This window comes from Ambystoma mexicanum, chromosome 10 (genome assembly GCF_040938575.1).
Source record: "Ambystoma mexicanum isolate Mex_15411 chromosome 10, UKY_AmexF1_1, whole genome shotgun sequence".
Taxonomy (NCBI): Eukaryota; Metazoa; Chordata; class Amphibia; order Caudata; family Ambystomatidae; genus Ambystoma; species Ambystoma mexicanum.
Genome location: NC_090932.1, coordinates 323,309,617 through 323,323,285, shown reverse-complemented (window position 1 = coordinate 323,323,285; position 13,669 = coordinate 323,309,617). Strand labels below are relative to the sequence as shown.

Genomic DNA, 13,669 nt, shown 5'->3' with positions numbered 1-13,669 from the left:
AGGAGCTGCTGTCTGCCTCATTATCAGACATGGTGGTGGTGTGCAGGACAATGGGTGATTATTCGTCATGTGCTCACCTTCTTCTGTGATGTTGTGTTGCTGGACCCTCAGACGAGTGGCATGTGCTGCAGATGATGGGTGTTAGGCTGCATGCTGGCAAATTGACATCGTTGTAGTGAAAATACACCACTCCCAGCAGCAGAGCGTGAGCTGCCAGGCCCACACTGCAGGAGGTGGGCTGGGAGTGCAGTGTGCATAATGAAGAAAAACATACCTCTCAACCTTTTTTGATACCAAGGCGGGTGAAAACCCAGAAAGGCCATAAACATAAAAGTAGGACTGCCGTAAAAACATGAAACGGCAGTCCTACTTCTATGTCGCTGACCTTTTACGGGAGGGGGGTGGGGGGGTATGCTCCCAGGCACAATCCTCTCATTGGAGGAGAGCGCCAGGGAGGGGAAGGGGGAGGAAATGGGGGCGTGAAAAGCATGACACTTGCTTTTCACGCCTCCATTCGCACAGGAAGAGTCGTGCCGGGACCCGATTTCGGGATCTCGAAATCGGGTCCCAGCAAAAATATGAATCGTAGCTCCCACCTTTGCCAAGGCGGGTGAAACAGATGAGCTGGCGGGTGGGCGGGTGTGTAGATGCTTTGGCGGGACCCGCCAAAAGCGGGTGAGTTGAGAGCTATGAGAAAAAGAAGAAAACGTGCTGGCCAGGAAATGGTGTCTCTGATGCCGGCAGCCCTCCCGGACACTGCAGGCCACTTTGAGTTGCAGGGCGAGTGCCACGTGTGCTTGCGGTGTCTGCTGCCAGTCCTGTCACGCGTGTGGTATGTGGCTGGTCCTGAGGGACAGACACGCGAATCCGGCAATGAAAACAGAAAGGAAAAGCTCGGGTATTACAGCTTCCTTGTCACCATTGTCGGAGTTTAAGACCATGTTAATAAAACATGTAATAATGACAGATGCAATGCGGCTTGTTGAACATCTTTATTGTAGCTGAACTTTCCTTTTCTTTTGGTGGTAACCCCACCTTCCTGTGCCCCTGCCCCTTAACCTCTAAACAGAGAAAGCGGACTGGCGATCGTCCCTGGCTGTACATAAACAGAGGACGTTATATCGTGGTTCTAGAGACCCTCCGGAGCCGTCATAGAGGATCACAAAGGGTGCTGTCCCAGACTGCAACCCCACATAGAGGCCCGGCCCCCGTCCCAACGCAGTTTTTTTGCCTGCGTTCACATTGAGAGAACAGGAGCTACACTGCCAGCACTAGGACAGGTGCACCATCTGCATACTCGAAAAGAGCAGTGAGTTGCGCCACCTCTCGGTCATTGATTGCAATGCGGGTGCTGGGCACTGCAGCTTCCCTCAGTAACGTTGGTGCTTAGTCTACAGACGTTTCGGCTATGGATGAGCGCGCCTTTTTAACCCAGGCCTCGGATTGTGTCTCTCTAAAGGAGGAACACGTATATGTGATATGATATGGCATTTATAACACACCTATACACAAGTGTTTCAAGGCGTGACAAGGCAAGGGAGGGGGAACGAAGTGAAGAGAGACAGCGATCTTACTAGGCCGGGTGACATTGAGATTGCGCAAGTGCAGAGAAGGGGGAGAGGAAAAGTGCAAGGGGAAGGGGCAGTGCAGTACAATGGATCAAACCCTATTCCCTTTTTAAAAGTGCAGCCAACTGGTGGCAAGTGCAAAGGGTAAGTGCAGACATCAAGTATGCAAGTGCTGGTAGGGGGCTGTAGGGATACAAAATCAGACCCCAAGTGCAAGTGTTGCCAGGGGGGGCAGTACAGGTGTGCAACTGGCAGGGAGGGGACCTGGGCCCGAGATCAGAGGGTAGCCAGTTGACCAGTGCAGTTTCAGCCAGGGATTCAGCAAGGGAGACGAAGAGAGAAAGCTGAAGCAAAGAGGAATGTCTTGAGGTGCTTTCGGAACTGGAGATGGTTCTCCTCAAGTTTCAGAAAGGCAGAGAGGCTGTCCCAGAGGGAGGTCCCAGCCGAAGAAAGATCTACCACCAACTCATTGCTTTGAGAAGCGACTGACCCTGAGGGAGTTGGAGGCAGAGGAGCAAAGAGCTTGAGAAGGAAGATATTTACAAAGAGCGAGTTGCAGGTATTGAGACCCCGGGCCCCAGAAGGCCTTGTGGACAATGCAAAGGGTTTTGAACTTAATCCTCGCGGCCACTGGGAGCCAGTGGAGAGATTTCAGTGCTGGAGAGATATGCTCCCTGGGCTTGAGGCCAAGGACAAGTCTTGCAGTCCTGTTTTGCATGAGTTGCAGAGGGCGGAGAGTAGAAGCAGGCAGATTTAGAAAGAGGCTGTTGCTGTAGTCCAGCCTATAGAGAACCAGAGCTCTGGAGACAGTGAGTTTCTGGGGGAAGGAGAGGAAAGGAAGAATACCTCTGAGGAGGTATAGTTGGTAGTGTGACTTCTTAAAGATATCAGAGATGTGAGGAGAGAAGGAGAGTGTGGAGTCGAAGATGATGCTGAGGTTTTTAGCCTCACAGGTAGGAGCAGGAAGAGGGCCACAGGAGGCCAGCCAGAGAGGGACAGCCAAGGGAGAGAGTTAGGAAGTTTGGAGTTAGGAAGTTTGATAAAAACTGATAAAAAGCAAGGTCCTAAATGATATCACAGGACAGATGGGTATAGGTTAACTAGAAGCTGAAAGCAGTCTCTTTTTCAAGTGAGGGCAGCACTAACCTTGTTAGAGGCCCTCTAGAGGGCCTGGGGGTGCCAGTTGTGATCTGAACCATTGTTCGTCGTGGTATCCAGTGTACTTCTTCTACCGGTAGTGGTGGTTGAAACGCTGTGGTGATTTAGTCTCAAACCATTGGTATATATATTGCCATCAAATGGCTAAGGTCCGGGGAGCTGTGGCCAAGGAGAAATACAGGGGGAGTTTTAATGTTCGACTGTAGCTGACGTAGGATGGGATTCATATGCGCACTATATGGAGGATGAAGGACCGCACGGGCAGCCATATTCTGCAGAAGGAGAATCACTGGACCATGCAGTTCCTCCTTTTGTGATAAACAAGCATTACTACATTGCATAGTCTGTGCAGAGTACTTATCAACATGTTTAATCTTGGCCAGGTCACAATGAGCCTCATTACGGGTCTGCCGGTAAGCCAGACCCGTAATGAATTCCCGGTGCCACCGGGCTATTCCAAATCCGGCGGCCGGGAAGTTAGGCACCGGTAATTTTGTAATTCATATCACTCTCCCGTACCATAGTTCCCTAGATGTTTTGTTCCACAAGAGGATTTGTGGTGGACTGAGTCATTCTGTTCAATAGTTATATCGCATATCACATCGATCCAGACTTGCTCCACTTTCTCCACTCGGGCATTCTCTTTATCTGCGTTCTCTTTGCATGCTTTGCTGCTTCACTCTCTTCCGTGGCATTCCTGTGATCTCTGCTTCATCAGAGGGGTTTGTCTTGTTCATCGGATGAGGTTACATTCTGGGGCTGTTTGTCAGTATGGACCTACCTGGCTACTCGATCTGAAATCTCACGTTTTCCCATCTTCATTAATAACATTGGGCCTCATTACGAGTTTGGAGGTAGCCATGCCGTTTTTACCGGCATGGCTACCGCCAAACTCGGGTCTGGGTCCCGAAAAATGGGAATTACCGGGCCATTCTGACCTTTGCAGGCCCGGTAATTCCCATTTGCGGGACCCGGATCCGTCATGTCCCCATTCTCATTGAGCCCCCATGGGGCTCAATGGGAATGGGGAGGATGGTAACAACGGTCCTGTTAATAACAGGACTATTGCTACCATCCTGTTCTGCTAGTGGGTGCCGCTCTGCACATCTAGTCTGACCACGCGTACAGAGCGGCCCCACAAGCAGAACTCCGAATGTTGCGGCGAGGTAACAGCGGCGCTGGTAGCATTACCGGCGCCGTTGTTGCCTTACCGCAACACTCCTAATGAGGACCATAGTTTCTTAGAACTTTTTGGACTCTCAAAGTATGGTCTACCAAAACGACGGTCTCTTTGTTGTTCATGGGCAATGTCACCTGTTTAATGTCTTCTGGATTTACATGGAACGGTCTGAGTGGGTGCTGTGAATCGTACTGTGTTTTCTTTGTTTCATGTTTCATATTCACCATGTACAATATTTCTCTGACACCAGTTTCAGTTTCACACCTGAAAGTGACCATCCAGGGAGGCACCAAGTTGGAACAATGCTTACCGCTCCTCATTTGGAAAGGGTGCCCACCATGAAGGAGTTGGGGATATGCTGTGAGCCCCCTACAGAGGATAACGCACTCTTATCCACTCCTTGAACCACTATTGCATTGAGTTAGAGCCTACTAATTAATCGGTTGGACTTTCCCTTGGGGTGTGGGGGGTGTATAGAGGATCTGCTTTGTATTGGTCTTTTAGGAACTTGCGTATTTCGTATGGTGAGTTTCACTAACACTACTCCATATCTAGATTCGGGGCTCATGTCTTCCAATAGTCCTATGAAATCCAAACCAAGGTTTTTCTAGAGCTTTGAAAAGCAACTTCCTGCATCAGAGGTGTCTGACTGATATGTTGGTGGGTGTGATACCCTTCCTGTGTCATATAATTTACTATCTACCATATGCTTCCAGGTGGAATTATCTTGTCCTGTTTTGTGATCAGCCTGTTTCTCCTGAGATTTCTGCTGCTATCTTCCAGTAGGGCTGTAGTGGATGGGTTAATGCTCGATCATCTGGGAATTCTTGCATGGCATATCCCCTGACCCGTTCTAGGATGTGGTCGTTGTTGGTAGATCTCTTCTAATTACCTTCACTCAAATTGCCTCCACTGTCGCTAATGACATCTCTGATATGTGGCACTATTCACTCATTTTCAAGAAGTGGACTTGATTCTCGTATTCTCATTGGCAACCTGGAGAGACAGTCAATTTGACTGTTCATCCATCCTGGTATGTGGTTGACTTTGATGGCCAATTCTTAGAGTGGCTGCCAGCCTAGCAAGCCATGAGGTCAGAGACTCTGTTCCTTCTGGACTGAGAATATGGACTGAGGGCGTGTGGTAGGTAAGCCAACAGAAGTATGTGGCCCCATATGGATGTTCAGATATTGGTGGTTGCCCGTGCACACACAAATATTTCTTTCTCAGTTGCTGACTAGTGTGATTGGAGACGTGTCTTTGAGGAACATGCGATTACGTGATCTTCTTGAACTTGACTTTGCATAAGGGTGGCTCCAATGCATGAGTGCGGGCCTCTTCTGTGGGAAACATTGCAAGCATAGAGCTTGGAAATCCTCTTCTTTGATGTTCATGAATGCCTGCTCCTTAAAGATGAAGAGGACATATCAAATTAAAAGCCTACATCTAACCATTAATTGACATTCTAAATTACACAATGATTTAAAGAAAAAATATTTTAACCAGATAAAGAATGTCCCTAGACGCATTCCTTATCATGGTTATATGCTGAAAGACTTTGGGCATCTACTTTTGACCCTTTATGTAGAACAGTGGCCATGATTCTCGACCTTTAATGTGGCAATAAGCCCCGAGACGGCGGGCCAATACCGCCCCAGGCACCCGGGGCATTACCGTGGGTGGTATTGACCCGCCGTCGAGGGGCTTATTGCCATTAGTATCCCGGCCCGTTAGAATGTGGTACTAATAGCATTTTTTTTCTGTCCCCGTTTCAGAACAGGAAAAAAAAAGTGAACTAAAATGGCTGCCAGGAAAGAGAAAACATAGTCTGTTTTCCATTTCCATGGCAGCCCTCAGGAGCGGACGCACTGGGAACGGGAGGGGAGGAGGGCGGAGGGAAAAAAACATACCCGAGTCCCCGGCGGGGGACGAAGGCAGCCTCCAGCCTTGGGAAGGCTCAGAGCAGGGATTTCCCCGTTTTGAACCTCCTCATTGGCTAAAGGGTTGCCACGCCCCCCGCTGGGAACAAACACAGGCACGTACGTGCATGTGAGGGATTCCCGGCCGGGTAATGTCCTGGCAAGGGCAATCAGAATGCTTGTTACATTCTGATTGACCCTCGGCGGGGACTAATGTCTAATATTGACATGATGAACTTGCTTAGAATACTTTTTCGTTAAATCATTGTGACATTTATACAAAATAGAATGTTCATGTTTAGATGTTGGCTTTTAATTGTATGTCTCTTCCTTTATGTCTGTGATCCTTTCTTTGTACAGTGTAGTCTTTATGATTGCTCGTTTCTTGGTTTTTCATTTGGCTAATTTTTATGACTATGATTAGTTGAATTAACTTAACTATGTGTGCCTTGCGTTCTTGTATAAATAATCGGTCTCTGAAGAATGATGCTCAGAATGATATCAAATTGCAGGCCAGAAAGTTGCTTTGTTACTAAGAAGGTGCACATGGCACTGTCCACCTTGGTGGCACTACGACGGACAAGCCTTTTTATAGTTCTCTGCCCCTCATCTCCCAGCGCATTCCCTAGCAGGGCACTCGTCTTCACTGCAAAGTATCGTCTCTGAAGTTTCAGTAAGTGGCAAACATCTTGAGCAACTGTTCACACATAACCTGTGCTATTCCCTGGCACCAGTAAATGGGCAGAGGTGGCTTTCCATCCTGCTGATCTGTGTAGAAGGAGCATGTAGACCCCACACCTGGTGGATGGCCGTCTTTTTGCCATTGTGGTGGTGGCTTGTGTCTGATTATTTAAGTAAAATTATTGGAATCAAAGATCACAGACTCCTATTGCTGTGACCCTCTAATTTATATATTATAGGATTATCCAAATGGTCGAGTATTTTGTTAGTGGTTCTGGAACACAGTCCGCAGTTGAAGGGGAGCTTGGGCAGAGGTGCTTGCTGCTCTCTGTGCTCCTTATCTAATAAACGTGTTCCTGACCAACTCGCTGTGTGTTGTGTACTGTATTCCTCGCATCAGTGGCGACGAGGTGACGCAGGCGGTCCGAACAAGGGGGCGGAAGGAGGAGCACAGAGGCCCCTCCATGTGGCAGCAGGCACCTTAGGAAGAAATAGGAGCCCCCTCAGTAGCAAGGTGAGAGGGGCGTAAACACGTATATAGAGAGGCCTGGAGGGCGGTGAATGAGCAACACCTTAAACCAAAGAAGAAGGGTGGCGCGAGAAGTTACGCACGCAAGCAATGTTACGCTTGCTGGCGCCGCCCCTTCCGACCAGCATTGTGAGCGTGACGTTACGCTTGTGAGCGTCTCCCTCCACCCTTGTGTGATAATAGTCCTTTTATGATGGGCATGCCCTTTGATTCCTGTTTCCCAGTACAGCTCCTGCTGGGGGGCTATCCTGCTGTGGTGAGGTGTTATCAGATCTTGCAACAGCTCAAAGAAGAGCCACAGTCATTCATTCTCCGGCTCTACAGGATGGCAGGGGCAGGCTGAGCAGAATACTCACAATCCTTCCACAGCTGGCCCAGGCTCCCAGTGCTGACACGTGCATAATATCAATCTGATATGGCTTCCTATAGTTGTGTGAATTACTATCCACAACACCATAAACTCGGGTAAGGCTGTATGTTTTAAAGATTAAACTGCCACCAGAATAGCAATTCATTGTGACTGTGGTTTTGGAACAGAGGTGCAGCCTTTAAACATAGCCTCTGTGCTGAAGTGACTTGGGTGCCAAAGTAGCTGTCAAGTGGCCACCTGTGACCTCTGGACCTGCTCTGTGCCACTGTAAAGCAGGCACTGCAGATGAGGGTACTGATTCAGCAGGGCACAGGTGTACCCTATGCTCCTGGCATTGAGCTTATGAAAGGGGGATCTGATTAGCAGATCACCCTTTCCCTTCTGAGATGCAATTACCTGCATTATTGTATTAATTAATACAAATCAAAAAGCCATGGCTTCTACAGCCCTGCCAGTTGGCAATTCCTTAAATTCAGCTTCTTATGGAAGACCACAGAAATCAGTCATTTGTCCAGATTCAGCAGGAATAATTTCATAAAGAGACCGCAGATGAAGGGAAGGCCCTATTAATTATAATAGATTGCACTGCTAGAACTCGTGTTCTAGAACTTTCTGCTGCCAGCAGAGTTCCTGATTTTACTGACCAAATAAATAGCCAGGGCATGGTGGACTGCCTCATAGTTACGGATGCCGGCTTGAATTCACTGCAGTGCTTTGAAGGCAGCCAGTGGATTTTGGCATAAAACTGGACTCCAGTGCTCAGACCTTCTGACTCTCACAAGCTTGGCTGCGCTTTTAGCACCACCTTCAAACCGGCCCAGCTTAGGATGTTACATGGCTCATGGGGGCCCAATTCATTATGGTTGTGACCCCCTTGCTTTGAATGGAAAACAATAGTCGGAGGCATCCGTGGGGTGCATATATTATAATGGAGACAAATACAACCAGCGGTGACTAGCCGATTGTTACGCGACGGCCAGAGCTGAAATGCTAAATGCCCACTGAAAAGCTATATCTTTTTTTGTCAGCAAGAGACTGATATGGGCAAACCTATGTTAAAAGGCAACAAGGTGATAAGAACACTTCTGTATACCACATGGGAAGGGACAGCCTGAATGGCTTCAGCAAACGCAGAGCTGCTCAGCACACATTTAACGCCCCAGAACGGAAGTAATATAGAAAGGAATATATTTCTGTGTCACACAACTGCTGACGGCCAACATGGAGGCAGTTGCTGCCCCCCTTGGAGGCTCATGGCCCCTTTCAACTGAAAAAGTTCTTAGAACTTGACACCGTTCCTACCTTCAAAGGAAGCAGCCAGGAAATCGCATCATACTTAGGATTTTAAGGCCATAAATGGAGAACCAGCACTGCTGTCCTAATAGCATTGAGTGGATGTTTCCATTGGTCTGGGAGCCAAGACTCTACGAGGACGCTGCATGACCATCGCAGCCTGAGGTTCACTCCAGAAAGAACATGGCATGATAACCTGCTCTGAGATGAGAGTTTGCAGCCATCTGCTTTTTGCTCACTGTACCTTTCACAGATGGGAAATGACCATTTGCATATCAGTCTTTGTCCCGCCCACATGGGCAGTCCAGCACCGAAATGCTATGGCAATTCCTCTCTGAACAAGAGAACCAACAGTAACCCCATACACGTGTTTCAGCCTTGTTGGACCTCATCAGTGAGGTGAAGCTGCGCCTCTCTGAGCACAGTGAGCAGGGAGTCAACGTCGGGTTGGCCCCGGGTGACTTAGGGTAACCAACCCCGAGTTCCTTGCAAATATTTCAAAAAAGGTAGCAGGCGCTTCTCTCCAGAAAGAACAAGGCATGATAACCTGTTCTGAGATGAGAGTTTGCAGCACACGCTTTTTGGAAAGTAGATTAATGCCCGAGAACTTTCGGAAAATGTCGATTCTTTCACATTGTTATAACTGTTTTCCTATAAGATGGTGGACAAATTCGAAGCAGGAAGACTGACTGGGAAGTGTAGCAGTCTGTAAGCCTGAGATTGCGAACCCCAAAACAGAATCTGGAGGGCAGGTGCTCTTGTCCCGAGATATCCCACTGTGGCAGCTTGAAGTGAAAACCACTCGGGGCCAGCTGCTGAGGGCACTCTTCTCACGCAGAGATTGGTGACGTCCGCAGACACCAGCTCTCACGGTAACGTAGACATCTCCTAGTTAGAGCAATGCCGGAAGTTGGCCCAGTGTGGTTTGCCATACCGCAGGCCAGGCTCATATTCTCCTAGAATACCCTTTCCTCCACCCACTTCCGTGGAACGCTCCGGATAAGCCTCCCCGGGGATTGAGCTGGTGCCTCTGGAAGTTGTGCCCGGCGTAGACGCGCCCCCAGGGAGGGCCTCGGATAGGTCGAGAAGTTGGCAGCGCTGTGGAGCTCCGTGCGTCCCGTGAGCAGATGATGCAGCTGCTCTGCAGCAGTGCGGACTCGGGCGGCGCGCAGTGAGGGCGGCGGGCACCGGAGGAGCAAGCAGCCGTGCGGCCGAGCCCTGCCAAGATAGAGCCAGCCGCCCGGGACCATGGGGGGCTTCCAGAGCCAGAAGCAGAAGGAGCCCCAACCCGGAGCAGGGGGCAGTGCCCTAAAGCACCCGAGCACCAGAAAGGGGTGAGTGCTGCGCCACGGGTCCGCCATGCAGTGCTTCTTATTGTTACAGGGGCTAAAGCAGTGCAATGCCAGTGCGGTACATGGACTAGACTAGAAGCCATTTACTGAAGAGGACGGTGCACCTCAGGAAGAAGTGCACCCCAAAGGGAGCAGTGTGCCCGCGAACTGCACCGGGTAGTGCACACACAAAGTGCCGATCTCTGCTCATCTGCAGTAGGTTGGGAAGTCATTTTACTGTAGGAAACCGCTGCTCTCCACCCAGCTCACCCTACGGCGAAGGAACGTCCTGTCACTGCATGGAGGTTTTGAATGCAGCAGTGCCAGTCAGACTACACGTGCTGTCGATTATTGACACACTAGGATTGCTACGAAGGCATAATTGAACAGTATGTGTGCGGTGCTGTGACTGATGGCGTTTTCGAGGGAGAATCCCACTGGGGCGTGTGAGCATTTATGATCAACTCCACAGCCTTTTTTTTAGTACAGTGCCGGAGGTTCTTTGTACAGTGCCAGATGTATTCTTTGTCACAGCCGGGCTGCTTTTCAAATCTGCACGGACTCGTGTTTTCTTGGGCGTAATTCACACAATGACTGCTATAGGTCGATGGAGTCGAACACATATTTGGTGCTGTGCATATATAATTGTCCTGTCCAGTTAAACTAATACTTATAGCAAAGGACCGTTGCCTTGAATAATTGCCAGCTTGCATACCGCGCTGCTTTTATACGTCCGTATGTTTATATATATAGATATATATACATACACCTGCGTGTGCGTGGCCGGATTCCCATGTCCAGCGCTCCTCGGCAGAGCCAATGAGCAGCAGGTGTCGTGTCTGCCCGCCGGCCTCGCTGTGTGCCCGCAGGCTCATCTCATCGCCCGAGCAACGCGTGCAGTTGGGCTGTAACGTGTCACCTCGGTTGCTCGGCTCACGCCCGGTGTCGGAAGCCTCACCTGCGCCGCGCATGGGGGCCTGGGACGGGACAACGCCACTCTTCTCGTGCTGGTCTGGAATAAGCCGGTTCAAAATACAGGTGAGAGTCCAAAGCAATACAACGGAGCGGCAGCAGAGGCAGGTGAGGCTGTCTGACATTACTGCAGGAACGGCCGAGCAGCTGTTCTCTTGTTTAACTTCCTGGTGCCAGTCCCACTGTGCACACGTAACTGGGCGTGGCCGCCAGCATCCGCAATCAACAAGTCGCACTGTACGGTGCGTGCTGCCCCCAGCTCATATCTAACTTGTGCAAAATGATAGCATTCGTCTTACAAGAACGACTTTACTTGTGAAATGTATCGTTTAGAAACGTCCTCTTTCTGCACGGGCGGGTAAAGTGGGGCGTGGGAGGAGCTTTCTACCTGTCTATATCTCAAAGCCCATCGGTGGCCATGTCCCTTTCACCATGCTATATATATATATATATCCCGCAGTTCCATAACACAGGTTTATGGAATTAATAACCATGGCTATGACCTCACTGCACGGGGTTACATGTGCACAGGGCTTTAAGTGGGGTAAGAAATCTAGGGGGGGGGCTCATTTGGGGGCGTGGTTTGTGGGAGGGGCGTGGCCTAAAAAGTACGCAAATCGTAGGGTATACACACAAATATATATAAATGTTATATATTTGTGTGCGTACCTTACTATGGTTTGTGTACTATGCAAGCCATCTTTTCTAAACATAGAGATATGTAACATATTTCTACGTTTATAAAAGATGGCTTGCATAGTACACACACCATAGTAAGGTACGCACACAAATATATAACATTTATATATATTTGTGTGCATAACCTACGGTTTGCCTAGTTTTCAGGCCGTTCAAAATTGTCCGTCGACAAAGCTTTATAAAAGATGGCATGAAATGTGTACTTTCAAAGCCATCTTTTATAAACGTCGAGGAATCCCCAGGTTCGCCGAGGGTTAAAGACGTCTCAGCGACCTGGGGAAACAAAGGGACAGTAACTGCCTCTGGTGACCTCTCGCGCGAGGGGTCACCAAAGGCAGTTACTATGACTGACGGAAGTGGCAGCCAGTCACAGCGTCGCTGTGCTTGGCTGCCACTTCTGTCGGCTCACCTGACTTCATGGCAGGTGCATCTCCCGTCGCGGCCGCATTCCGCCAATGTTGCGGTTGGACGGGGGCCCCCGGCAGGGCCCCGGCTCAGTCCCACTTTTTGGAGACTGCCGGGGCCGGCCCCGGCCCACTTTAAGCACTGCATGTGCAATGCCATTTATTTTTTATTTTTGAATGGCTACAGGGAGCGTGAGTTGGTTTACCTTACGTTGGATATGGTTTCTTCAAGCCGCCCCACTTTACTGCCCTTGCAATGCTGTTCTATAGGGGACAATGGAAGGGTGTATGGATCAGGGCCTCTGGAGTCGCACACAACATACGCCTGTGTGTGGTTGCTTTCAGCTGCGGGAGTGTATCACCTGACCTCAGATTTCCGAGTTGTATCATGGCCACCTCGAGCTGCACTCCCGCTCCCTATCAGATGTCCCTTGGAACCTGCAGTGGACTTTCTCCCCATTGAGCAAGGTCACATTCGGGCATACAATTGCCTCGGGCACCAATGAAAAGTGGCCCACAGCTGTAAATGGCAATTCATTCCTTTTGTGACACTGTTTGAATAGTGCCCAAAGAGATTTTTTTTTGTTGAAAATGTGATGCAAATTGTGCATTTATTCAGCAACACTGGTACAAACTACTAGCCGCATAGCGAAGTAACTCGTCAAACTGGTCCATATTGGCCGGAAAAGTGGCCCACTTTGACCAGAAAACGGGCCCGCAGTGGTATTTTGCGTTTTTGGTTCGGGCATTGCCCTGTAGGGCAGTCTGGGCCTGCCATTGAGGCTCTCTGTATCTGCACACATCTGGCTGCAATTAAAGACATGTACCGCCCTCTAGCTGATGTCCATCCTGACTATTCTTATGCCTTGGTCTGGGATGCTAGGCAAAGCAGTGAGCTCCCTGGCAGGCAGCCCTCTGGCCATCACGCTCAGCCCGCTTCCCACATGAATCAGGGCAGGGAGACATGTTGCTGCCCCGCTTGCCTTCCTTTTAACGTGCACTCCTAGAAACGCCCCTTCTCCAGCGCGGCCGTTCAGCCTGAGTCATGAACTATTTATAAGTCTCATTTGCATTCATATTTCTCAAACCACTGAGAAGGGAGCAAGTTCCCATCCGGCCTCTGACCCGGCAAGCCTTTCCCTCTTCTCGCCAAACAATCGCCCCTTTGGGAATGTGGCGCGAGGCTCCCTGACTGGGACAGGCCTGGGATTGTCGCATGTGCGTGGCTTCTGACCCAGCTCGCTCCACCGCGGGTGCCCCTGTGAGCAGGGTGCATGGAGATGGCCGTGTCGCCGAGTGTTTAACGACTGCAGCTCTCGGCTGCCAAACGCCCACTATACGTAATTGCACTGCTTATTCCCAACTCCCCGTGGTGATTTAGAAAATGGCTTCCCTTCCGGGGAGCTCTATCACATTGCCTCGTATAGTTATACCCCTATCTTTAATAGTATCAGGGTTTTGTGTAAGGTTTACGTCACATTCGTCCTGCTTCCAAGCACTGTGATCAAATCAGTTATTATTATGTAATGAATGTTCGTCATTTTTAAGGTTGATTCTACTTTTAA

The 13,669-nt window shown here is 49.6% G+C and overlaps 1 protein-coding gene across 4 annotated transcripts in view; it reads left to right on the top strand.

Annotated features, from left to right (window-relative positions):
* Nucleotides 1-13,669, top strand: part of TACC1 (transforming acidic coiled-coil containing protein 1) — an 868,514-nt gene that overhangs the window by 266,102 nt on the left and 588,743 nt on the right. Inside the window, exon 1 of one of the 4 annotated variants that reach the window (XM_069617922.1) lies at nucleotides 9,631-10,032. The exons of 2 other annotated variants lie outside the window; for them this stretch is intronic. In XM_069617922.1, coding sequence (XP_069474023.1) covers nucleotides 9,947-10,032 — 86 coding nt within the window. In that variant the 5' untranslated portion in view covers nucleotides 9,631-9,946. Of the gene's footprint in view, nucleotides 1-9,630; nucleotides 10,033-11,043; nucleotides 11,068-13,669 lie in introns of those variants that run through there. One more of the 4 variants, XM_069617928.1, reaches the window with a different exon arrangement.